General features: G+C 54.6%; 11 protein-coding genes and 1 non-coding gene across 12 annotated transcripts; 3 read left to right on the forward strand and 9 right to left on the reverse strand.

The window, feature by feature from the left end:
- Positions 1 to 657: 657 nt before the first annotated feature.
- On the reverse strand, positions 658 to 1641 carry L226DRAFT_491190 (uncharacterized protein). The gene is made up of 3 exons (XM_067677346.1): positions 1318 to 1641; positions 1198 to 1256; positions 658 to 1144 (listed from the first exon to the last, which is right to left on the reverse strand). The coding sequence occupies exons 2-3, from the start codon at positions 1235 to 1237 to the stop codon at positions 675 to 677; spliced, it is 510 nt and encodes a 169-aa protein (XP_067532375.1). The 5' UTR covers positions 1238 to 1256; positions 1318 to 1641; the 3' UTR covers positions 658 to 674.
- L226DRAFT_169179 (uncharacterized protein) lies at positions 1599 to 2621 on the reverse strand. Its single transcript, XM_067672605.1, has one exon. The coding sequence runs from the start codon at positions 2473 to 2475 to the stop codon at positions 1900 to 1902; it is 576 nt and encodes a 191-aa protein (XP_067532376.1). The 5' UTR covers positions 2476 to 2621; the 3' UTR covers positions 1599 to 1899.
- A 1036-nt stretch (positions 2622 to 3657) lies between these two features.
- On the reverse strand, positions 3658 to 5052 carry L226DRAFT_562191 (uncharacterized protein; the record flags this gene model as incomplete). The annotated part of the gene is made up of 11 exons (XM_067683489.1): positions 3658 to 3804; positions 3871 to 3937; positions 3992 to 4095; positions 4153 to 4255; positions 4313 to 4323; positions 4388 to 4434; positions 4495 to 4587; positions 4645 to 4685; positions 4745 to 4879; positions 4938 to 4966; positions 5029 to 5052. The coding sequence occupies 11 exons, from the start codon at positions 5050 to 5052 to the stop codon at positions 3742 to 3744; spliced, it is 717 nt and encodes a 238-aa protein (XP_067532377.1). The 3' UTR covers positions 3658 to 3741.
- Positions 5053 to 5523: 471 nt separating this feature from the next.
- L226DRAFT_512770 (uncharacterized protein) lies at positions 5524 to 7152 on the reverse strand. The gene is made up of 11 exons (XM_067678348.1): positions 6968 to 7152; positions 6884 to 6912; positions 6687 to 6827; positions 6591 to 6631; positions 6445 to 6537; positions 6348 to 6394; positions 6276 to 6286; positions 6119 to 6221; positions 5951 to 6054; positions 5825 to 5891; positions 5524 to 5767 (listed from the first exon to the last, which is right to left on the reverse strand). The coding sequence occupies exons 1-11, from the start codon at positions 6989 to 6991 to the stop codon at positions 5705 to 5707; spliced, it is 723 nt and encodes a 240-aa protein (XP_067532378.1). The 5' UTR covers positions 6992 to 7152; the 3' UTR covers positions 5524 to 5704.
- Positions 7153 to 7191: 39 nt separating this feature from the next.
- On the forward strand, positions 7192 to 8638 carry L226DRAFT_537801 (signal recognition particle, SRP19 subunit). The gene is made up of 3 exons (XM_067681379.1): positions 7192 to 7566; positions 7645 to 7892; positions 8178 to 8638. Exons 1-3 carry the CDS (start codon positions 7322 to 7324, stop codon positions 8582 to 8584), a joined length of 900 nt encoding a protein of 299 aa, XP_067532379.1. The 5' UTR covers positions 7192 to 7321; the 3' UTR covers positions 8585 to 8638.
- A 546-nt stretch (positions 8639 to 9184) lies between these two features.
- L226DRAFT_615314 (uncharacterized protein) lies at positions 9185 to 11464 on the reverse strand. Its single transcript, XM_067686759.1, has 12 exons — positions 11408 to 11464; positions 11026 to 11325; positions 10932 to 10966; positions 10705 to 10868; positions 10539 to 10602; positions 10393 to 10487; positions 10242 to 10333; positions 9990 to 10135; positions 9910 to 9925; positions 9801 to 9849; positions 9690 to 9736; positions 9185 to 9628 (listed from the first exon to the last, which is right to left on the reverse strand). Exons 2-12 carry the CDS (start codon positions 11082 to 11084, stop codon positions 9337 to 9339), a joined length of 1059 nt encoding a protein of 352 aa, XP_067532380.1. The 5' UTR covers positions 11085 to 11325; positions 11408 to 11464; the 3' UTR covers positions 9185 to 9336.
- Positions 11465 to 12982: 1518 nt separating this feature from the next.
- L226DRAFT_573742 (uncharacterized protein) lies at positions 12983 to 13467 on the reverse strand (the record flags this gene model as incomplete). The annotated part of the gene is made up of 3 exons (XM_067684911.1): positions 12983 to 13117; positions 13180 to 13306; positions 13451 to 13467. The coding sequence occupies 3 exons, from the start codon at positions 13465 to 13467 to the stop codon at positions 12983 to 12985; spliced, it is 279 nt and encodes a 92-aa protein (XP_067532381.1).
- A 1312-nt stretch (positions 13468 to 14779) lies between these two features.
- Positions 14780 to 15983, forward strand: L226DRAFT_615315 (uncharacterized protein). The gene is made up of 3 exons (XM_067686760.1): positions 14780 to 15003; positions 15062 to 15456; positions 15514 to 15983. The coding sequence occupies exons 1-3, from the start codon at positions 14970 to 14972 to the stop codon at positions 15844 to 15846; spliced, it is 762 nt and encodes a 253-aa protein (XP_067532382.1). The 5' UTR covers positions 14780 to 14969; the 3' UTR covers positions 15847 to 15983.
- A 16-nt stretch (positions 15984 to 15999) lies between these two features.
- On the reverse strand, positions 16000 to 16096 carry L226DRAFT_t204. Its single transcript has one exon. It is a non-coding gene; the product is annotated as a tRNA-Thr (tRNA).
- Positions 16097 to 16191: 95 nt separating this feature from the next.
- L226DRAFT_491205 (uncharacterized protein) lies at positions 16192 to 17015 on the forward strand (the record flags this gene model as incomplete). Its single annotated transcript, XM_067677347.1, has 3 exons — positions 16192 to 16392; positions 16446 to 16514; positions 16580 to 17015. 3 exons carry the CDS (start codon positions 16192 to 16194, stop codon positions 16778 to 16780), a joined length of 471 nt encoding a protein of 156 aa, XP_067532383.1. The 3' UTR covers positions 16781 to 17015.
- L226DRAFT_491207 (uncharacterized protein) lies at positions 16887 to 17787 on the reverse strand. The gene is made up of 2 exons (XM_067677348.1): positions 17208 to 17787; positions 16887 to 17155 (listed from the first exon to the last, which is right to left on the reverse strand). Exons 1-2 carry the CDS (start codon positions 17689 to 17691, stop codon positions 17130 to 17132), a joined length of 510 nt encoding a protein of 169 aa, XP_067532384.1. The 5' UTR covers positions 17692 to 17787; the 3' UTR covers positions 16887 to 17129.
- A 397-nt stretch (positions 17788 to 18184) lies between these two features.
- L226DRAFT_537810 (uncharacterized protein) lies at positions 18185 to 19064 on the reverse strand. Its single transcript, XM_067681380.1, has one exon. The coding sequence runs from the start codon at positions 19019 to 19021 to the stop codon at positions 18200 to 18202; it is 822 nt and encodes a 273-aa protein (XP_067532385.1). The 5' UTR covers positions 19022 to 19064; the 3' UTR covers positions 18185 to 18199.
- Between the last annotated feature and the right edge of the window lie 1784 nt (positions 19065 to 20848).

Genomic DNA, 20848 nt, shown 5'->3' on the forward strand with positions numbered 1-20848 from the left:
CCAGCCCTGTGTGTGCCCGGATCACGGGAAACCCCGGCCGAGCGCTGAAGCCCGTCGTGCGCTGTCGCCTCTGCCAATTGCTGTGGGTAGTGCACAGCGAGACGACGTCTGCCTTCCTTGCTGCAGGAAGGTTCGAAGCCATAGGTTGTGTTTGGTTGTGTGGCAAGTGAAGTAGGGCTGAGATTCGCAAGTCAACGCACGCGCTCGGACGCGTTGCGTTGCGGGGTATGACGCGCCTGGGGGTTCGGCAGGAGTTTCCCGTGATCCGGGCACACACAGGGCTGGGCGAGCGAGCGACGCCGTTTTTTGAGATAGCTGTCAGTACACCCATCTAGTACGCCGAGTCTTCCAGTCTGACTTTAAGTACTAAGCACCCCCATACTGGACGGTACGTGGTCTCTCGTACGACATGCCATCCTAGGACTAAACAAAAGCAATGACTAGTACAGTCAAATGTACGCCAATGGCTCATGCATACACAATCGTCGGCATTCACTTACTTTTCCGCCATAGCGCACCAACCGCATAACAAACTCGTCTCCCATGCACGCCAACATTTTGGGAAAAAAGAGAGGTTGTATTCAGTCTACATGTCTGCGAATAAGTTACTCTGATCCATCCCGACCAACCAGCACCTCAGAAACACCGATACAAAACATGATAATCGTCAACATTTACTGGCCACGGAGCTTGCGCGCCGCGTCGTCGTTGGGGGTGGGGTTGCCGAAGCCGCATCCACCGTCACGCTCCTGCGCGATGATGGCTCCGGCGCACTTGCCAGAGTTGAAGCCGCAGCAGCCCGACGCGCAGTCCGCGTCGCTACCGCACGGGCCCGTGATGAACTGCGTGCCCGGGGGCTTGCCCGAGCCCGACGAGGTCGCGGGCGCAGTGCTGCCAGAGGCGGGGGCAGCAGGGGCAGCAGGGGCCGCGGGGGCCTGGCCGCGGAGGACGCGCGCCGCGTTGTCGTTGGGCTGCGCATCACCGAAACCGCAACCACCATCGCGCTCCTGTGCAATGATGGGTCCAGCGCACTTGCCGGAGTTGAAACCACAGCAGCTGGAGGCGCAGTCCGCGTCGCTGGCACAGGGGCCGGTGATGAACTGAGTGCCAGCCGGGGCACGAGGGACGTAGGTCGCAGCAGCGACTGTAAGAGAAGGTGAGTGGCACGAAGGTGCATCAGACAATGGGCGGACGTACTGTTGACGAGAGCGAGAGCGAGGACAACGGTGAACTTCATGTTTGTAAAGAGTGGTGGTCTGAAGAAACGTCACTGGTGAGCCACACATCCTTGCGATAGGTTGGGTGTATGAGACATACGTTTAGAGATGAAAAGTCGTCAAGAACTTGTCGAGAAGGAATGAGTAGCAGACAAAGAAGACGTTACACAGCCTGTGTGTATGAAAAGGGTTGGAGAGAAGAGGAATGGTTTGCCCCGGTCGTCTCCAGCAGTCTTATATACGCATGGATGGGCCACTCGGCAAGGCAACCCCTTCGCCGGGCCTCGGGAGTCCGTGCCCGCAAAGCTGCAAACCCTATGGTGCCAAGAGCGGTGTCAATCAGTAACGAGGCAGTAAAACATGAGCGCAAGGAGGGCTGGTGAGATCTGATACAATTGAGTGGTTGCCGAGCATTCCGTCGTCACTTGGGTCCCCCTGCCTTCTGGATGTCTTGATGGCTGATCACTTTCGTGGCGCAGGTGACGCTCTCCACAAACACTTAGAGGCTAGAGCCGCTTTTGACGATAGCTTCGCAGGGGAGAAAGAGCCACCCTTCATTGTCTAGTCATTGTCTCGTCAGGTTGGCCGACATCGATATGACATCCGGCAAGCTTTGCAACGTGCATGTGGGTGCATATGCATATCATCATCCGAGTTGGTCTTAGAAGCTACTAAGATTAGATTATGTAGAGTACAGCGCTGCTTCCAGATGCTCTCCAACCTCGCCTTGATGCTGTCCGATGGCTTCCTCTAGCGAGGCACTGTGGCCCGTCTGAGACCCTCGAGATGGAGGTGGGGACTCGAAGGTATCGTCGGCGTGTTGAGACCTGACCGGCTGTTGGAGGATGATGATGCCGACCGAGGACCACCGGAGCTGGTTGAGCGCATCAGCTCTACGATGATGGATTATGGGCGGGTCCCTGCGCCGATCTCCGAGGCGGCAAGGCCAAACGGGTAAGGTCCAAGGATGGGTCCATGCGAGAGCTCCACCTGTTCGTCTCTCGGCGACGTTGGCGGTCTCCAGCAGGATCGCATTGTCACCTGGGCACTGTTCAGCAGAATCCTTTACTCCGAGAAGGGCAGGACGCAGGGGAAGGGCGATGATGATCGCAGCCAGTTGATTGTTCCGCATTCGGAGCCTTCTGACCTGTGTACCTGCAAGGCGCACAAAGCAGTGCACTCCGTTCTCTCCATGGTCACTGGGGCGGCGGCCCGTACCCGTGCAAGTATGTGAAACCGAAGGCAATTGGTTGCACATACTCCAGGGGCATGATCAAGAGAGAAAGATCTTCCCTGGGTAAGTACGCATATGGAGGGTGTCACCCACTCCAAAGTGTCCGGTCATCGAAGCTCTCATGGGCGTTGCTGTTCAACAGTTCAAGATGATAATGTAATGTATGTGAGCGTCCGCGCCGCACGATACCGTGTGTGAATCTGGGTTCTCAGCCCACCCATCCATCGCCGCGCAGTAATCTCAGGGTGACGATTGCATCTCAGGAAGATTCTTCCATAGTTGAGGATGCGAAGAGCGTGGATACAAAGGGGGGGATAACCGCCGCATGGCGGGACGCCCCCACCTGTGCAGCGGGCGTTGTCGTTGAATGGAACATTGACCACACACTTCCACACACTTAGATCGCTATCCAAGTAGCAACGGGAAGTCCGCGCGGTCATGTACGCTTGGCATGATGGCGATGAGTCGATGAGTTTGAGTTTGGATGGTCAATTGGTCGGATGCTAGGGTCATCGCCTCCGTATCAATTGGGCACACGCCCGCAAACTTGACTCTTGAGTCTATGAGGTTGAGGAGCTCGACTTTCGCATCGGGTACTTGCAGATATGCTTGACTGGTAGACAGACTTTTCACTGCGGCGAAAAGCAGCCTATGCGGCCTGCCCAGTACTGCCGCCGTGACGCAAAATGTCCGACCATCGAGTTGATCACAGCACAAAGGCGTGGGTATTTGTGGCAGATCCAGGACAGATCTGCCTGGCTGAGACGTCGGTGAGCGTGATCTGTCGAAGAGGCCTGTGGGCCATGGCAGGCGAAAACAGCCCTACTGGGACCGGTGGTTCAGTACCCAGTTTTCAGAGTAATAACACTCACCCCTCGATTCGGACGACACGGGCGACGTCGACCATTGCACTTGCATACCACTTGAGTGTCGTAAGTATTCCGTCCCAATAGACTGCGGTCACACCCAAAGCTAATCTTTGTCAGACATCCCATATTGCGCCGATCCTGATACGCAGGCAGACATAGGCACGCGCTCGCAGCCCCACAAGGGGCGCAGCATGAGGGAACAGGCAAAGCTGCGATCAACCCAGTACAACCTCCCAGAGACGCGGTGCATGCAGAGTGCCGCTCACATCACGACTCCTGGAGACTGCTTACGCTCAGCGCAACGAGCTCTCCGAAGTCCCCGCCAGCGAGTGGAAATGCTGTGTGTATTATACCGACCATGTGGTGGACATGCTCTTAAAGTATGCAATCGTACTGCCGCTGATGCGAGAGACGAGGGTGATCATGAGAGGTAGTTGGTGAACGCTGACCTCCATGCAGCTCTGGCACCGGTCTCGACGACGTCCTGCGGAATCGCCATTGTGGTTCTGGTCAGCTCAAATGGATGACACTCGGCATACGCGACACTCACGCCGTGGCAAGGAATAAACCGGTCGAAGTCCCACGAATGTACTTTCGCTGCGTCACGGCGCATTGCCCTATCAATACGGGAGATTCAGCAGGGACCATGAACGGACAACGGCAGGTCTTACGCTCGGTCTTGGGTCTTCGCTCTCAGCAACAACCGCATCTGCCATCCCGTCGAGGTCATGGAGGCGAATAGCATCGATTTCGGCGACTGCGGCGACTTCGAGAACTGCGGTTGGGACAAATAGATCAGGACAACGGTCGGAAAGGAACGTAGACGACGGACCTGTTCAGTAGGTGGATTGTTGAAGAGGAGGTCGGCCGCCATGACGGTCTTGGAGGCTTTGTGGTAGCATGCAATATCCTTGTTGGCGTAACCGGTGAAATAGCTGGACAGTGCCTCAGTACGTGCCTCGAGGTCGCGAGACACGAGTTCATGAACGCACCATGTCTCGATCTGCCCGTTCGTCGGATGTCCCTTCAACGATCTACTGACTCATGAACTGGAGAGACACGCTCACCTCTGTCTCAAACCCGCAGGAAGGGTTTGGGGTAGTCGCGCTGAACACTGAGTATTACCCATAAGCATAGACTCAAGGAAAGGGGGTGAGCATTTAAGGGCACGAACCTGTGTCTAGCTTGATGCCCTGCGATTCGGGCTTGCTGAGGAGGTCTTCAGAGCAGAGGACCTTTGCGTTCGGGTACGCAACTTTGTACTGCCCTGCAACGGTTAATATGATGGGTCCCTTCTCAATCGCCCTCACGAGGTACGACGTACTGATGAAAAAGTGATGGGCGTTATTTCCCGCCACAATGTACCTTCAGGAAGGAACATAGTGAATATACCAAACATCAGGAGTTCGGAGGATACGACTTACTTCACATCGAGATCGTCCAGCTTCTGCTTCGTCTCGTCATTAAGCTCGGTCGAGGCGAGTATCCACACTCCGCCTGACTCGAGTTTGATTGCGGTTGAGCGGCCACCCATAGGCACCATGCCGAGCATGAAAGGACTATACACCAGCTATGTGAGCATTGATGCGTTTCATGCATGCACCGATGAATACGTACCGCGAGAACGTCCACACGTTATGAGCAACCTGTACCATGCCAAAAGTGGGACAGTGTCAGCAGACACGGTGGTATGATGTTGCCAACTGACTTCCCTGATCACAGTATCCGCCATGTTGTTCTCTGCTGTCGTTGGATGGCGGATGTGTAGATTGAGGGATCATATATAGGCAGTCGTCCACTCCCCGCACAGGCCGACCTATGAAATAGGGATTGTGTGCCGACATGCGTACGACATCCGGCGCAAGCTTGCTGGTGCTTCGAATGGACCTGAAACCAGTACGCTCTTCAAATATATTGATACCTCCGAGAGCGTAACCCTGCATCGCACGCCCGTGTCGATCCTCGGGTCCATTGTGGCTACCCATCTAGCTATATGGGGGCTCCTCACCTTAGCAGATCGACTCCGAGACCTGTCGGACGTAGGACATTTCGGCACTTTGCAGGGCTGCGGCGCCTTCGGGTTGCACAACTTGACCGACCGAGGCCGCCCGAGGGGCCAGATATGTACGTACCTTCGACGCGAATGCGCCCGGCACGATTAGCCGCGGCAGACAGGACCAGAGCCGTGTCGCGCTCAAAAGTACTCTGGGTATAGAAGGGACTCCATATTGTGCACCTTACCCGGGACACACCTCAGGTAAGGCGATTCACAGAACGCGATACTCGACGTCGATATTGTCAAAGGAACACGTTTTGGGAATAATGTTTGACACTGACGGGGACTTGGCATCGCAGTCGAATATCACCAGACGGGGTGCCGAGGGTTATGAGAGATAGCTTCCCCACGCTGACTTCCAAGCAGCCTTCGCGCCGGTCTCAATGACGTCCTGTAGCACGCAGATCGAACTTAGCCACGAGAAAGGTACGGGGCACAAGGGACTCACTCCATGACAAGGTATGAGTCGATCGAAGTCCCACGAGTATACCTTCTTCGCCTCGCGAACCATGGCGCTGTGGAAGCGTTAGAGTCGGTCAGCGTATTGGAGCATGGTACACTGAGGACAACACACGTCTTGTTTTGTTGTTTCGCCCATATAAACCAGGGCATCTGCCATCCCTTGGGCTTCATGCCGCCAAACAGGATTGACTTTGGCGACTGAGACGTCTTGGAGAACTGCGTGCGAGACCCACATGAGTGATGTCGACAGACATACATAGCCATTGTTACGACGACAAACCTGTTCGGTGGCTGGTATGTTGAAGAGGAGGTCTGCGGTGATGACTGTCTTTGAGGCTTTGTGGTAGAACGCGATGTCCTTGTTCGCGTGGCCAGAGAAATAGCTGTCGCGCACGAGTTAGCAGAAAGCATGACCATAGCTCAAAGTAATAACGCACCATGCCTCAACCTTTTGCGACCGGGACCTATATGTAAGCTTTCGACTTCGATAGTGACAGGATTGATCTCACCTCATCCTCGAAACCAAGCTCTGGTTCCGGGTTAGTCTCGCTAAAAGCTGAACTTTTAATCAGCTACCGCCGCCTCCAGTGCGAGTACATGTATTACCTGCGTCTAAGGTCAAACCAGCAAACTCCTTCTTCTTCGTCAAGGCATCGGGTCCAATCAGCTTTGCGCCCGGATAGGCCTCCTTGTATGACTCTGCTTGATCTGTCAACAGGAGAGCTTTCGGTATCAATACCTGACAAACATACTCAAGAATAGGTTATGAAAGTGGTTTCCGGCTGCGATGTACCTGCGAGGTTTCTGGATGAGTTAAAGGGATGCTCTCAATCCGGAGGCCACCTCACTTGACATCGCCCAGCTCCGCGAGCTTCTGCTTCGTTTCGTCTGTCAAAGGCGTGGAGGCAAGAATCCATACTCCTCCCGAATCGAGTTTGATGGCGGTAGAACGGCCGCCAACGGGCACCAGTCCGAAGAGCGTGAAAGGACTATGGGATGAAAGGAATGGTCAGTTCTCGCAACGTCAGAGCAGCATCAGTCTTACCGGGAGAACGTCCAGACATTCGGCACGACCTGATAGAGTATAAGTGAACCACTTTCCCGCTTCAGACTCGAACACTTCCCTCACCTCCCTGATGACAATGTCGGTCATTTTGTGTGCTTAGAGCACTGGCAGAGACGAAGGGACTGGAAGAGTGAAGCCTCGCATGGCCAGTGTCTTATGTATCATTCCGCACAACGTATGCGGGGAAGTTCGAAGCGTGCCTTGCGTTTGAGCTTAGTGAGCGCCATATAAGCGGCGATTGACCGTAGTTGACCGCAGGCAGGAATTGCAAAGGCGTCTTGGGAATGGACGTGGATAGCCGCGACAAGCGGAACGAGCGTTGGTCAGCGCCTCCGCCAGCGACGGCGTTGGGAAGCAGTTACACAACGATCATCACTCTCTCGCCTTCATCCACCACATCCCCTTCGCAGCCTCGCCATGTCTCGCCGAGCAGCCGTCGTCGAGGAAGAGTTCGACGATGATACCGATCTGCCCCTTCCCAACAAACCTCTCCCCAATACCGGTGCCCATGGCGCGCTCCTGGAGGAGCTCGATTACTCCGAAGACGACGATACACCGACACTGCTTGGACCTACGGCGGGTCCGGCATCGCCGTCGTTACCCCAGTTCAACCCTGCAAGCGGAGACGGGAAGACTGTGACGGATATTACCCCGTATAAGAAGTACGTCCGCACTTCTCCCTCGCTTCGCGGAGGAGTCGCTGTGCACCGGGCAGCGACGGCTTGAACTCGCTTCTCCAGGTGGACATGCATCTACCCCATCTACATCGACGCGAAACGACCCTGTGGACGTGGAGAACGACGGATTCCGCGCGCCAAGAGTGTGTGGTGGCCGCTAAGCAAGGATATCGCGGACGCGACCAATCGTCTCGGCCTTGGGACCCTTCATGAGGTGAACAAGGCGCATCCGCGAGATTGGGAGAACCCTGGACGGGTGAGGGTACAGTGGAAGAAGGACGGCAGGCTTGTTAATCCGGCGATCAAGACTAGTGAGTTCCTCTTGACTCGGTTCTCTCCCGTCCCGATACTGGGCCGTCCATCTGGCCGATTTGTGTCACAACCCGCGCGTTTGTTGTCTTCCGTTGGATATATTTCTGCGACCCCTTGTCGGTATTCGTGCGTGGGCAGCCTCGTTTCGAAGAGCGGGAAGATCGCAGTGCATACTCGTCCGAATACCGGTGACGCGCAACTTCACCATTCTATGATTATGCACCCGTTTCTCGTCTCGTGTTACTCTTCATTGCGAATATATTGCTGATGCACATGCGACGCAGAGAAGCAACTTCTGGAGATGATCTCTATCCAGATCCAGATGCTCAAGCCGGATAGCGTCCCTAAGCCACCATACGACACAGATTCGTCCACGCAGGCTGCAGCTGCCGAGACCCCCGCACCATCCACCCCAGTGAAGGGCAAGCAGCCCGCGAAGGGGGGCTCCAAGGCGACGTCCGTTTCGAACACGACCATCTCCCCTCCCGAATCGAAGCGTCGGCCGAAGGTCCCTTCACCCCCGCAACCGTGGCCGCCACTCACGAATAGGGTGTCGCCATACTCTCCTGCACTGCCATCGGGGGTGCTCATCGAGACTGTGAAGGCGGGGATGAGTGCACAAGAAGCTGCGCCAGGTATTGGTGGAGGCGGTGGGAAGGGTAAACGGAAGGTCGTGCGGGTACGAGGGTAGAGTGGTATCCAGTGTATGTTACAGTATGTTCAATGAATGTAGTCTGGCTGATCATCTATAGCTGTGTTGCGCGTTTGCAGTGAGTTCCCGGCTTTGGAGTCGGAGAGCTAGACTGTCGAGTCTACCGCGTTTTTGCTAATGGTCAGATAGATATCGCGAACCTCAACGTGGTTTTCCTCGTTGGTGATTCGTTGCTCTAACAGCACCAACAGAGAAGTCTCGCTCTATCTTTACTCATGATGGTGACACTGGAGTCTCTTGCGCCTCACGCGAACTAACCCCACCTGGCTATATGACCACTCGTGTCCACAAGCTTCTCATCTGCATACCTGACGATATGTGGGTAAGCCTTCGACCTCGCGAAGTTACCTCACTTTGTCGACATGGGACAAGACATGGCACACTGGTGGTGAGCGAGCAACCGTACGAGACAACCTTCTCCTGATTGACTTTCGCGTGGACAAACGAATGGTGCGATTGCGGATTATTGGCGACCGGTAAAACACAGCCAGTGGGGTGAGATCAACTGAGTCAAGCAAAAGAGCTAACGATTGCCGACTGAAGTACTCTTCAAGTACCGGGGCCATGGAGGAGCGGGGTGTCGGGAAACGATAGCTGAGATATGTTACATTGTGGCTTGATAGATACGTAGTACAGGGGGATGAATCACAAGTATTCCTACAGATAATATGTTTGTTGATACGGGAGGAAAGTGAGACCGTGAACCAATGTGAAGTCAACCCGGAAACAGACTACACTGTCACCGAAGACGATGACGCGGCGGACTGAATCTCGGGGGCCTGCCCCTCGCTTCCCTCCGCATCCGGATCCGCCGAGTGCGAGTCAACATCCCAACTAGATGCGTCGTCGTGTGGCGGGGGAAGATCCGGACTGACGAAGGCTCCGAGGGACGAGATGAAGCTAGGTGTGTCGTCGTAGGGGTCCTTTGAGGAATGCAGCGGATCGTCGGGGTCGAGTTTCATGACCGCCCGATTTGCTTCTCGAAGGTCCAGGAGGAAACGCGAGATGAGGATCGCTGTGATACTGTGTTGCACACTGGTAAGCAGACAGTCGCATTGATTCGCATACGCGGTGAGATACATACGGAGTGGTGAATGCAGTAAGGAAACTCTCTTGGCCGTTCCCTGCGACCTGCAAAGGCGGATATGAGTGTCCAATCAGTTGCTATGAGGAAGTGATATGCCGTACGACTTACCGCAGATAGTGAGAAGGCGAGATGGAGGACGTTGAGAATGAGGAGGACTCTGAGAGCCATGGTGTCTTCAGTCCATCAGGTACACAACTGGATTTGCTGTGCGACATACACGAAGTATAATGTTCCTATACGCAACATGGAACGATTAGTCAGCCACAGAGACCGTGCGCGGTTGAGAATCAAACGTACCATCACGCAAGAGGATATCCGAGAGCGACAGCCTCTTAGACTCTCGAATACCCCTCAGAGTGTCCCGGCTGCCCACCTTTGTCCAGGTGATGAAAATGAGAAGAATATCGGCAACGATAAGCGGTACTCGGGAGACGAGAATAACTGTGCGGTTGATTTGATGAGCACCCGCTATTGAACACAAACGCGCGGCGACCTACGACTGGCATAAAATCAGTATCTCTGTAGAGGTGGTAGGATGGGGAGCCCAACCTAAGACCGAGACTCTCGGCCGCCACATTGTCCCTCTCGAAACATCCAAATGGTTGGAAATTCTCTCCCGCGAGGTTGTAGCCATATCTAGCCTGCAGTGAGACCGATTCTGCGTTCATCCACATGTCTATAGGCAGCAAAATCCACTCACCAGATGAGCACCTACTGGTGACAACGACAAGACAAGGGTGAGTAGTCCAAGGAGCTTGCTCCGGCACAGCACATATGCACGCATTGCGGAGAACACTCAAATGCAACGCGTCAGGTAGTCGCTTCCGAAGACTGTACGCGACTCACCCGCGCCAGGAACGAGTTGTAGTATCTGCATCGCAACTCCCACCCTTTGGAACGAAGCGCAGCTGCGAGGGTGACTGAGTCACTTGGCGGCACCGTGAAACCTGTGAGCCACGAACCTCTGCTTTCCGGTCAGAATTTGCTAGGGCGCAGGGATGGTATGGCTCACCTGATCCGAAGGGAATGTTGCAAACTCGAGTAAGGTCATGACGTAGACCGTCATAGATATCCATTTGTTTGCAAAGAATAGTAGTGACGGCCCAATCCGCCGAGAGGTCCAGAAGCATGCCACCTCTCGGTCTAAGATGACGAGGCTATCGTATATGAACAGAACTACAAAGCGGGAAAGCGGTATGAGATGTGTAGCGGCAATCTCGCAGAGAGAAAACAACGCACCCGAGGCTGCCAGGCCGCAGTAGGTGTCGGTGTAGCTGCGAGTCAATGTTAGTACACGTATTCCTGACGAGCGGCCTCAACGTCTGCAACGTACAGATTGCTGAATATGAGGGCCGCAATTGCAGCAGCACTGCCGTCTGCGCCGGAGGACATGTCTGGGTCGAAGGACCGGCCTTACGAGGGTATAGAGGGGCGATTGCGTTGCAACCCACAGTGGCAAAACCAGTTCTTGTACTCGCACTCACAGAACACGATGATACGGTTAATCCTCGATGGTCGATCAGGTACGACTCTTCGCATCCATCATGGGCTCCGATTACATCTGACCTGATCACGTCTAGACAGAAGAGCTCCGGGAATGCGAGGGAGCGTCGCATACGGATACTGAGGCTTCCTGGGGCCATAGGAGGAAGTAGAGCCATCAATCAATTGAGCTGTCTTTTCTTTCATGACGGTTGCCTAAGAGACCAACATACCAAGTCTGTGTTCCCCTAGAATGCACAGGTCACTGAAGCAAAGGCCCTGCGGACGAAGTCGACAATACTGCTTCTCGATGTACTTACTCATCAAATGTGATCCGCGCAATGATTTACATTCCAGTGGGGAGCGCACAGCCATTTCGACGTCTCGTCATCTCTGCTGGGGATCTGTAAATTGATCGTGGTAGCCTGCAGACGACACGTACTGCCTCAGTTCTTCGCACTCCGCCGCGCCTTTTACCTTGGAATGGCGTTGTGTTGTGATCTTGAACCAGGAATATAGGAATGAATGCTCTCCCGTTCCGAGTAGATCTAGAAGAAAAGCAAGGCAAGGCCAGAAGAGTATGAGGGCTTGTGCAGCTGCGCGTCGACGTCGACGCGACGCCGAATCGACACTCCTAAGCGCGCGCCAGGAGACTGCCGGCAGTGACTGATGCGTGACAATTAGTGACTCAGTGACTCACACGATAGTGGTATCTAAAGGTTTGCCGGTAATACCCTTACCCTTGGCATAAATAGCTTATGGAGTATTTAGACATGCCTGAACTAGACATGTCCAGTTCCCAAAACGTCGCTTATCTGAACTAGTGAAACCCGGGCCCGTAACATATTTCTGAAGTATACTTATCGGCCAAAAGGAACGTGGGAATGCACCTTGTTCTTTCACCTATATGGCTCTGAATATGACTGCTAGAAGAAACCTACCTAGATATTGTGCTTGCTAACACAGTTTCCGCGACCAAGGCTGCTCTAGGATAGCACGGCAAGTTGACGAAAACCCAGGCCCAGAAGGAGTGACGGCGTGAGACGCCCAAAGTCACGTCCGGACATCTCGGAGTCGACGGTCACTATATCAAGTAAGTACACGCGCGCTTAGGGGTGTCGAGTCGGCGTCGCGTCGACGTCGACGCGCAGCTGCACAGGCCCTGAACGAAGTGACTTCGTCACGTCGCGGCGTTTGGCAGCCTGGTGACAGGAGGCCACGTGGTGTCACATCATCGCGTCACTGAGGATGAACGTTGAACGGCCCAGGTTGTCCGACTTGCCAGTGACTGAGCCTACTAGTGGTGTTCAAGTTATTCTCCAATGATGCCTCCATGCTCGAGCTTAAAGAAGCTCAGTTCCTTTTCCTTCGTACAATACTTGCGGCTTGCCTCTGGTCTAGGAACCAATTCAGTGGCGAGTATATGAGTAGTTCGTCGCAACTCTGAGTCGGGCGGTGCACACACATCAATCAACTTCCTCCCCCAACTCTCACGATGTCAACTTATTCAGATGGTATGCTTTGGTTTTGGGTCTGCTTGCTCACACATTCTCAGGTCTTCGTGCCATAGCCCGGTCACACTCGGCCATGGCCATCGCTGCGAACACGGCGTAACATCACGAACCAGGATGGCCGGAATCGAGCTGACCTGCAACGTCTTCTTCTTCAATCGGAGGGCCCTCGCCGACCACGGAATATGCATGCAGCACTTACGTGTAGGACCGGCAAGCCCACAGGTAGTATTCATCCTACTGCTGTGTTGGCAGGATTCCGTCTAGTGAGACGATCTGCAGGCCTCCAAGTTTCACCTATGCGGTTCGATTATACTTCTTGCCGAGGGCGGCGAGGCCATCGCGCAACTTCAGGATGTTCTGGAAGTTCTCGGCGGAGTAGCGAGGGACGGTGCGCCGCCAGTCGTTCGGCGGGAGGTCGTCCGGGCTCCTCTGCATAGTACGAGGGTTAGTGACGAGCAGGAACAATTCCACCATGAGAATGGTTTGCTCACATATTTGCCCACGAGAGAACCCCGTCCGAGTGGAGCATACGCAACGACTGCGACGCCGAGCTCGCGAGCCGTCTGGAGTAGACCGATTTTCTCGTCCTCGATGTCGATCGTGAAGGGTGCTCCACTTCTACAGCAGCGATGGAACGTGCAGCATGTGCACGCCGCAGAATCGCTGCAGACACCTCGGAGAGACCAAGGTACTTAACTTTACCCTACCTGTGGAGGACATGCGTCAATACGTATGCCTCAGCACTTGCCGAGATAGTCTCACTTGACGAGTTTCGTCATGGCGCGGACAGTGAGCTACCGAGCATGTCAGTGTTGTCACACAATGTCCCTTTCATTGAGGTCCCGCACCTCAATTGGAACTTCAAGATCAGCTCTGTCGACCGGAAATGTTTGTGTATGACGCAAGAGAACAGGGTGATCATGCATACCTGTGTGGAGGTCGATATAATCAGTCCCAAGTCGACTCAATGACTTCTCCAAGGCCTTGGGAACGTAGTCGGGATCTCCGATAACAGGCTTGCCCTGCCCGGTGTTGAAACCAAACTTCGTTGCAAAGAAAATCTCGTCCCTCTTCCCCGCTTTCTTGAACCGCCGCTATGAAATCAGCGAGCGGTTGAAGAGTAGCGTATACTAGGCTCACCACTTGCCAAGGAGATCCTCGCTGTCGAGATAGATGTCGGCGGTGTCCCAGTTGGTACACGCTAAGCTCGTAAACCCGTATCTACTATCTAGGCTGATTAGCTTCGGTTAGGGGTTGTGTGTATATACGGGGCAGAGGTGAGGCCAACCTTGAGTCGCTATTCGTCGCTGAGAACGTCGCCATAGGCAGCAGCGATGTTCATCGCACCATAGCCAATGGCAGTCACCTCGGTGTTGCCGATCTTGCGGGTGGGGAGTCGAGCAGGTGGGGGTGAAGGCTGCGGTTCCGCTCCCTCTACCGACTCCTCAAGTTATAGTCTGCATGATGAAGTCTAGTCCGGTCTTGACGATGTGAGGCCTCTGATGCGTATGTGCCGACCAAGGTGCCTATAAGTAATATCGCGATGCCGGATTTTGCGGGATAGCAACACGGTCACGTGCATGGTGTTTGCGCAAGCTCATCATGGTCATTACTACTTTGACTACTAAGATCGTGGTGTTCTCTGCCGCACCTTCAGGGTGCCTTTCATGTCAATTTAAACGCATTGCCATCAACCAAACGAACACTGAGCCCGCGTTAAGCACACCTTGCAGCTTAGTTCCACATCCAGTGGTCGCGATTTCCGGTCGGAGATGAGTTGCGCATGGCATTACCCACTGACTACCTCGGTTTGACGCGATGACTTTGGGCTTTGGTCCGTTAACTCAGGAACTGAGAGACATCACGTCCGCAGCGCCGTGGAGCATGAATGCACAGGGCAGGGAGCTTTAGCTCGGGCAGTGCTGCCTCTGCCATCGAGCCGCGTAGTGCTTCTTCCGTTGACGGCGGACAATATTGAGGTTCGATCCGAACAAACCTCCCTAACGATGCAGGGAAATTTGCTGAGACCCCTCATCGCATATTGCCATTTGCCGCGAGTCCACTGCGGATAGGAGAACGCGTCCGAGAGAACGCCCAGATGCCTGAAGGCCCGAATGGCCGCCCAAGAACGCGCGCCGCCGCGACGCGTCAGGCTTCCAGGACACGATCCGCAATGCATTCTCCGCTCGGACTATCAGAGAGGGGGGAAACCGTATAAAGGTTCTGTCAACCACTGTTGCTGTTACTAACTTCATCTCCCTCATTCGCTTCACCATCCATCATGCGCATCATCCTAACCGGAGTCACTGGCGTTGGTACGTGCGCGAAGAGCGATCCTCGAGCGAGCAGCTGCGCTGACACCGTGTTATGAAGCTGGCCTTGCCATCTACCGTGCGGCGCTATCAGACCCCACGGTGCAGCAAGTAACGCTCCTGACGCGTCGCGCGGTCCCCTCGTGGGCCAAACTACCCCCTAGTGTGAACGACAAGACAGAAACCATCATTCACACGGACTTCAAGACGTACCCGCCCGACCTCGCGCGCCGTCTCGCTGAGCACGATGCGCTCATCTGGGCACTGGGCAGGAGTGCCGTTGGGATGTCGGAAGAGGCCTACACGGAGCTCACCTACGAATACACGCTCTCTGCAGCGCGCGCGCTGAAGGAGGCGGGAGCAGGCTCCGCTGAGAAGCCGTTCCGGTTTGTCTTCATCAGCGGGGAGCATGCCGATCCAACGGGGAAGTCGAGGCAAATGTGGGCCAACGTCAAGGTATGTTGTCCAAATGTAGGATCATAGTCACTCGAGTGTACTGACGGTTGGTCGCAGGGCCGCGTTGAGCGCGAGTTACCCGAACTCTTCGAGGGGACGAACATGACCGCGCACATCTACCGTCCCGGGTACTTCTTTCCGTCCAACAAGTATCCTGAAGACCGCCTCAACCAACGTAGTGCTCTTCTCCGTGTGGCCGACGTGGCCATGGGCCCACTGATGAGGGCGCTGATGCCGTCGCTCTACGCCCCCGTAGAAGATTTGGGACGCTTTGCTGTGGAGGTCGCGAAAGGTCGATGGCCGCAGCAGATATTGTTCAGGAACGCAGACATGAGGGAGTTGATGAAGAGCGTACCACCGCTGGCAAACGCGAAGCACGAGGAGCTGTGAGGTTACAGGCGTCTACTCTGCGATCACTTCTACTTGCTCTATGTTCACGTAATGCCCTTTTGATACCCTATCTATGCATACTCTTCAATCGATGTGCATTTCTTGGATAACGTGGACCATTGGAGAACCTCCGTGGCAAAGCTGAAAAAATGATTCCCATTAGCCGACTCGAACGACTGACCTCGTCATATCGCATGGCGCTGCGGAGCGACATACTAGTGACGCGCTCTACCAACTGAGCTAAACGGGACTTGCGGATGCTTAAACTAACAATGATATAGCCGTTGAGACACTCGCCTCCATCTACTTATTGCCTCAGCCTTCGCTATACTCGAACTTACCACCATGTCAGACGTTCCTCAGACGGACGTCTCCCGCCCTTCTGCGCTACCCACCGCGAAGCTTCTGCAGCGGCAGACTCAACCCTCAATCGATCAGAAGTCAGATGAGTACCTTGACGCTATCGAGGAAGAATGGAACAAGCGCGTCGACGTCGAGATTGAGACTCTCGTAGACGGCATGGTGGACATTGTCGCGCTCGCAGCGGTGTGTACCCCAGACACATCCTTCTGCTCGCTTTTGACTCAAAGACGCAGTAGATAGGCGACAAGGATAAATTTCGCGTCGCGCAGGAAGCGTTCCAGGCGCAGTGTCGGGCGGAGTCCATGGTGCGTCTGCTCGTGGCTTGTTCATTCGGCCGTTCTCTCACATGTAATGTCCTCCTTGCGGGTAGATACGCGCTGCCAACTCGCTCATGTCGACTATACACTCGATGAAGCTCCTCCTACTATTGTCGGACGAAGCGCAGATCGCGAAAAGGCGCGACGCTGAACTACGGAGCGTGCAGGCAGAGAAGACAGATGCGCAGAAGAAGGTGGCGGCGCTCCTGGACGAGCTTTTGCTGTCGAGTAAAAGCGGTGATCAGAAGGGCTGAACTATGGACATGAAAGGGAACCGGAGCTGTTGAGGTGCGACTAGCCAGCCTTCCAGGAGGTGCGTTTATTCCATCTCGCGTCTCATCCGTGCGTCTCTTCCCCCGTATCTCGATTGTGGGTCCGTGCACGCATAGAATCAAGCACGTATGTGGCTTGTCCATCATACGATGTTCTCACATGTGGACAAATGACATTGCACGCTGCTACATGAAAGTATGTGTCATGATTGCAGCGCCCGAGGACCATTGTTGTTGAGCTTTCCTGCAAGCTGAGGAGAGGGTGGACGTCGATGACAACATGAGAGAACGGTCGTGTGTACCATCCGTCTGCCATTTGTATGTCTCCCGGTCACAGCTGCAAGACATCGTTCCAGGCTGTGAAGTATCAGCAACAGCAAGTACGGTATGGGTAAAGCCGGAGACTTACCGTTGTACGCGCAGCCGACGGTATCCTCCAGTACTCTTTGGCAAATGATGCCATCGTCTGCTAGCCGTCCTAGCACGCACAATATCCAGTGTTGGCAACTCCAAAGACCTCCGGGCGGGCAGACGGGTACGGAACGTGCAATCTCTTCTATTCTCCTCCGAGATTGGTGACTCAATCGTCCGAGAGAACAGAGCCTTGCCCCAAGCGCCGTCCCGTCCTCGCTCTTGGTGCATGCGCCACAGTATGCGCAGCGTTGAAGCTGTGGCGTCTCGTCTGGATGGTCGTCCTCTTCTCTGCGTACGTTGACTTGTACGTACTTCCAGTGTCCCTCGCTGACTTCCCAGGCGAGGCTCCAGTGGAGGTCGTGTCGTGTGGCGTCGTTGTTTCGAGGCGGGTAGACGAGGAGAAAGACCTCTTTGTGGCTGCAGGGCTCGGAGACGGTGGCGTGTTCCTCGCTTTGGTAGATTGATTGGGGTACGGGCATGTTGAGCTTGACCAAGGTACGTCTTGTAACTGAGGACGGATCTGAGAGGTCGTTAGGAGAGCGAAGTTCTTATGGGATGGGTGCCTACTGCAGACGGTGGTTTGGCTTGCCGCTTGCGGGTGGTCCAGATGTATTATTTATACACTCTGATGTCTCGGATGCATGGGCTATGCACACGAGGCAGCGTTCTTGCCGCTATTGTTCTTCACTACCGCCGTCGCTTTGTTCCACAACAGGTCATTCATGCGGCGTAATAGCTGCCAAACTCGTATTGATGCCGCAGCCGTCTAGGGCACTGTCTTTCTCAGCTTGGACCTAAAGGTGGGTCTCTTGGTGACTCGTACTTGACCATTGTTGTGACTGATGCTCACTACCGCAGGTGACAAAGAAGTACTCCTATTCACCTTCTGAAATCGCTCTCAATCGCATGTCATCGATGGTATTCCACGAGAAGATCAGCGTTGGACCGTCGTGGTAATCAGTACGATACTGCAGGATGTATTGCCAGTCAGCCCTTCCGCAGGGCACAAAGGACCATAATGTAGGTACGTGTAACTTCTGCCATCTTCCCAGATACTCTCTCGATTGCGTCGCGCACCCTCTGAGGCATCACCTCGTTATGGATGCCCATGTTCTCCCAGAAATCAGGATACCACCCGAACGTCTCCCAATCGACGATGGCGACAATTTTCCCATCCCGAACTATGATGTTCCGCGGTGCGAGATCTCCGTGAGTGAGTTTCGGGACCCCGGCTTCTGATGGGTATAGAGCGCTGTCCCGTGCTAAACGCTTCAAGTGCTCGTAGGCATCTCCATCCATGTTTTTGTATGGATGTACCCGCTTCAGCCAATACGCGTGGAAGTCCGCAATCGACTCAAAGCGCGCCGAGGGCAGATGCTCCAGGAAGTACGTGTTGGTGTACCTCCCTCCCGACAGAGAACCCAGCATAAGTCGCGTAGGTGGGAACCGGCGGCCGAGGTCTCGAAGCTCTTCGACAATCTTCCGTAGCTGAAGCATGATGCCGTGAAGTTGCTCGTTGGTGACCATTCCGTCTCCCGTCGTGGGCGCTCCGTCCGCGTCGTAGTACACGGCTTCGCGTAGGGCGGTGCCCGGGACAAGCTCCATGACAATGTGCACTAGACCCGCGTACTTGAAGACCATGAACACCTTCGGTACCGGAATCGTCGTATGGGCGCGGACGAACACCATCGCGTATGCCTCTTCCAGGGAAGTGCGGTGGCCTGTCTTCACGAGCCGACCATCTCCGAGGTTGTAGAAGGTGGACTGGGAGGAGCCTGCTCCCTCGAGGCCAGTGTAGTCCTTGGCCATCAAGCGCAAGGTGTCGTGGATCGCTTCGGGAGGTGGTTTAAAGATATCGTGAGTCTCCGGTGGCAGATATCTCGCGAACCAGACTTTTTGAACGCTGAGGTGGTACATCAGTATTGTCGTACAGTGGGTGTACCACGTTATCGCTTACGGGATAGCGTCCGGCATCGGACGAGCGAATGTGTTATCCATGGGCGGGATGGTCCCTTCTCGAGAGTCTGAATGTGGATGTGGTGGTACGTGAAGATCCCTTCCATCGCCGGTGATGCGTCCTTATAGTCCTCTTTTCGCTTAGACCGTGCTCCAAGAACAATGCTGGGACCAAAGCGGGCCACAATGGCCCATTAAACGACTCGGAGGCTATACACGTGTCATGTGGTTCTTCCACCTTCAAGTTGACAACTTCGCAGTTTGTCCGATGTGCATGCATGTTTCTCATTTGTTCAAGGTCGGGATAGCTCATACATTGGCACTGTACCAGCATGCGCACGAATGCTCAAATAGACGCCCACGTAGCCACTGGAAGCAACCCCGCGTCGACGTCTGTGCTGCTCATTCAGCTCATGAACAAGCTGAAAAGTTTACAGACAATTCGCTTTTGTACCTGTATGGACAGCCGTCATAGAGCCATAGCGCCCTTCAAGCATCACAGTAACCGCGCAAGATGGTTCAGGTGTGTTGCTCGTATGGCTCGGTCCTTTCCTCATGCTCCCACTCACCTCATCAATTTCTTACGCTCTTATAGATTGTGTACTTTAAGCGTACAAGTTGCTCGCAACTGCGGTGCCATCCTGTCTTTAATCTCTCCCGGCGATGCCCCAGATAGACACCGAGTCTGGTGGTGAGACGGGAACACGAAGAACGGAGAACGGACTTGGACGTATTGATCCTCGCGATATACTTCGAACGTGAACAGGAGGCCAAAACGAGGGGCTGTTCCCTGGAATGCGTGCCGAGGAGTCTTGGTAGGTCGGCACGGACCATGTCGATCCATACCCCACGCGTAGGTGCCCGCAGCACGTTCTTCGTCTTCCCAGTAGCTCATGCTCGGGGAGCACAGCTCGTGTTGAGAGGTTCACGGCTACGGCATGCTGCAGGATGGATCTTGTGGTTCCTATCGAGGGAAACGATCGGGCACGCTGCAGTGTAGCCTCATATAGAGCCTACACCCACATCACTTAACCGTCGGCGTTATGAAGGAGTTCGTGGAGTGCGTCACCATCCTCCCTCAACGTCAACCTCGATGCTTACCTTCACAAGTGTGAAGGACATCGGCTTGTCTCAATACCCTGCCGATATTCTGTCAGTCCCGCGCTCGCCGCCCATCCTATCGCCGCCGTTCCGCTGCGGTGTGCTGGATATCGATCACTCTTCCTGGGGAACACGCGCCTAGAGGGCGACAGTCATCGCTCAGTAACAGACATGCAAAGTACGGTGACCATTATATCAGCAGCTCTCTCAACATGTTGGTATCAAGGACCGGAAGATGCGACTACGCGCCAAAGTGTGTCTGCTCTGCTGCGAAGCTCCCGGTGAACACGGTTCATGTTCGGCGAGAAGTCGGGCTGCGAAAGTTACTACTGCCACGGTAGAAATCAGGACACAACTCTTATGCGAGAACCACACTTGTTGTCAAAGAGATCTCGCTTCAAGTACCCTAGACTAACGGCTACTGGATTTCGAGTGTGCTTTGGCAGTTTGGCTTTAAAGGCTCTTGACTCGGAAGCGAAGGCCAGATCAACGCCACAAGCGCGACGCGTCTCGGTCACGTGGGTGGCGCGGTGACGCGTCAATAGCGAAGCGCGCCGGCACCCGACTTTTTTTTCAACC

The sequence above is a fragment of the Lentinus tigrinus genome, assembly GCF_003813185.1.
Source record: "Lentinus tigrinus ALCF2SS1-7 unplaced genomic scaffold L226scaffold_27, whole genome shotgun sequence".
Taxonomy (NCBI): Eukaryota; Fungi; Basidiomycota; class Agaricomycetes; order Polyporales; family Polyporaceae; genus Lentinus; species Lentinus tigrinus.

Bases quoted from the DNA above. Each gene is read 5' to 3' on its own strand.
- L226DRAFT_491190 (XM_067677346.1), bottom strand. From the start codon at position 1,237: ATGAAGTTCACCGTTGTCCTCGCTCTCGCTCTCGTCAACA. The intron at 1,145-1,197 runs GTACGTCCGCCC...CTTCTCTTACAG, and splicing joins CGCTCTCGCTCTCGTCAACA to TCGCTGCTGCGACCTACGTC.
- L226DRAFT_169179 (XM_067672605.1), bottom strand. From the start codon at position 2,475: ATGTGCAACCAATTGCCTTCGGTTTCACATACTTGCACGGGTACGGGC.
- L226DRAFT_512770 (XM_067678348.1), bottom strand. From the start codon at position 6,991: ATGACCGACATTGTCATCAGGGAG. The intron at 6,538-6,590 runs GTATGTTTGTCA...CAGATCAAGCAG, and splicing joins CTTTCATAACCTATTCTTGA to AGTCATACAAGGAGGCCTAT. The intron at 5,892-5,950 runs GTGTGTTGTCCT...ACGCTTCCACAG, and splicing joins GCGAAACAACAAAACAAGAC to CGCCATGGTTCGCGAGGCGA.
- L226DRAFT_537801 (XM_067681379.1), top strand. From the start codon at position 7,322: ATGTCTCGCCGAGCAGCCGTCGTCGAGGAAGAGTTCGACGATGATACC. The intron at 7,567-7,644 runs GTACGTCCGCAC...TCGCTTCTCCAG, and splicing joins GATATTACCCCGTATAAGAA to GTGGACATGCATCTACCCCA. The intron at 7,893-8,177 runs GTGAGTTCCTCT...CATGCGACGCAG, and splicing joins TAATCCGGCGATCAAGACTA to AGAAGCAACTTCTGGAGATG.
- L226DRAFT_615314 (XM_067686759.1), bottom strand. From the start codon at position 11,084: ATGTCCTCCGGCGCAGACGGCAGTGCTGCTGCAATTGCGGCCCTCATA. The intron at 10,334-10,392 runs GTGAGTGGATTT...GTCTCACTGCAG, and splicing joins CACCAGTAGGTGCTCATCTG to GCTAGATATGGCTACAACCT. The intron at 9,629-9,689 runs GTATGTATCTCA...TGTGCAACACAG, and splicing joins CTTACTGCATTCACCACTCC to TATCACAGCGATCCTCATCT.
- L226DRAFT_615315 (XM_067686760.1), top strand. From the start codon at position 14,970: ATGCGCATCATCCTAACCGGAGTCACTGGCGTTG. The intron at 15,004-15,061 runs GTACGTGCGCGA...CGTGTTATGAAG, and splicing joins AACCGGAGTCACTGGCGTTG to CTGGCCTTGCCATCTACCGT. The intron at 15,457-15,513 runs GTATGTTGTCCA...GGTTGGTCGCAG, and splicing joins AAATGTGGGCCAACGTCAAG to GGCCGCGTTGAGCGCGAGTT.
- L226DRAFT_491207 (XM_067677348.1), bottom strand. From the start codon at position 17,691: ATGCCCGTACCCCAATCAATCTACCAAAGCGAGGAACACGCCACCGTC. The intron at 17,156-17,207 runs GTAAGTCTCCGG...GATACTTCACAG, and splicing joins CGTCGGCTGCGCGTACAACG to CCTGGAACGATGTCTTGCAG.
- L226DRAFT_537810 (XM_067681380.1), bottom strand. From the start codon at position 19,021: ATGGCCAAGGACTACACTGGCCTCGAGGGAGCAGGCTCCTCCCAGTCC.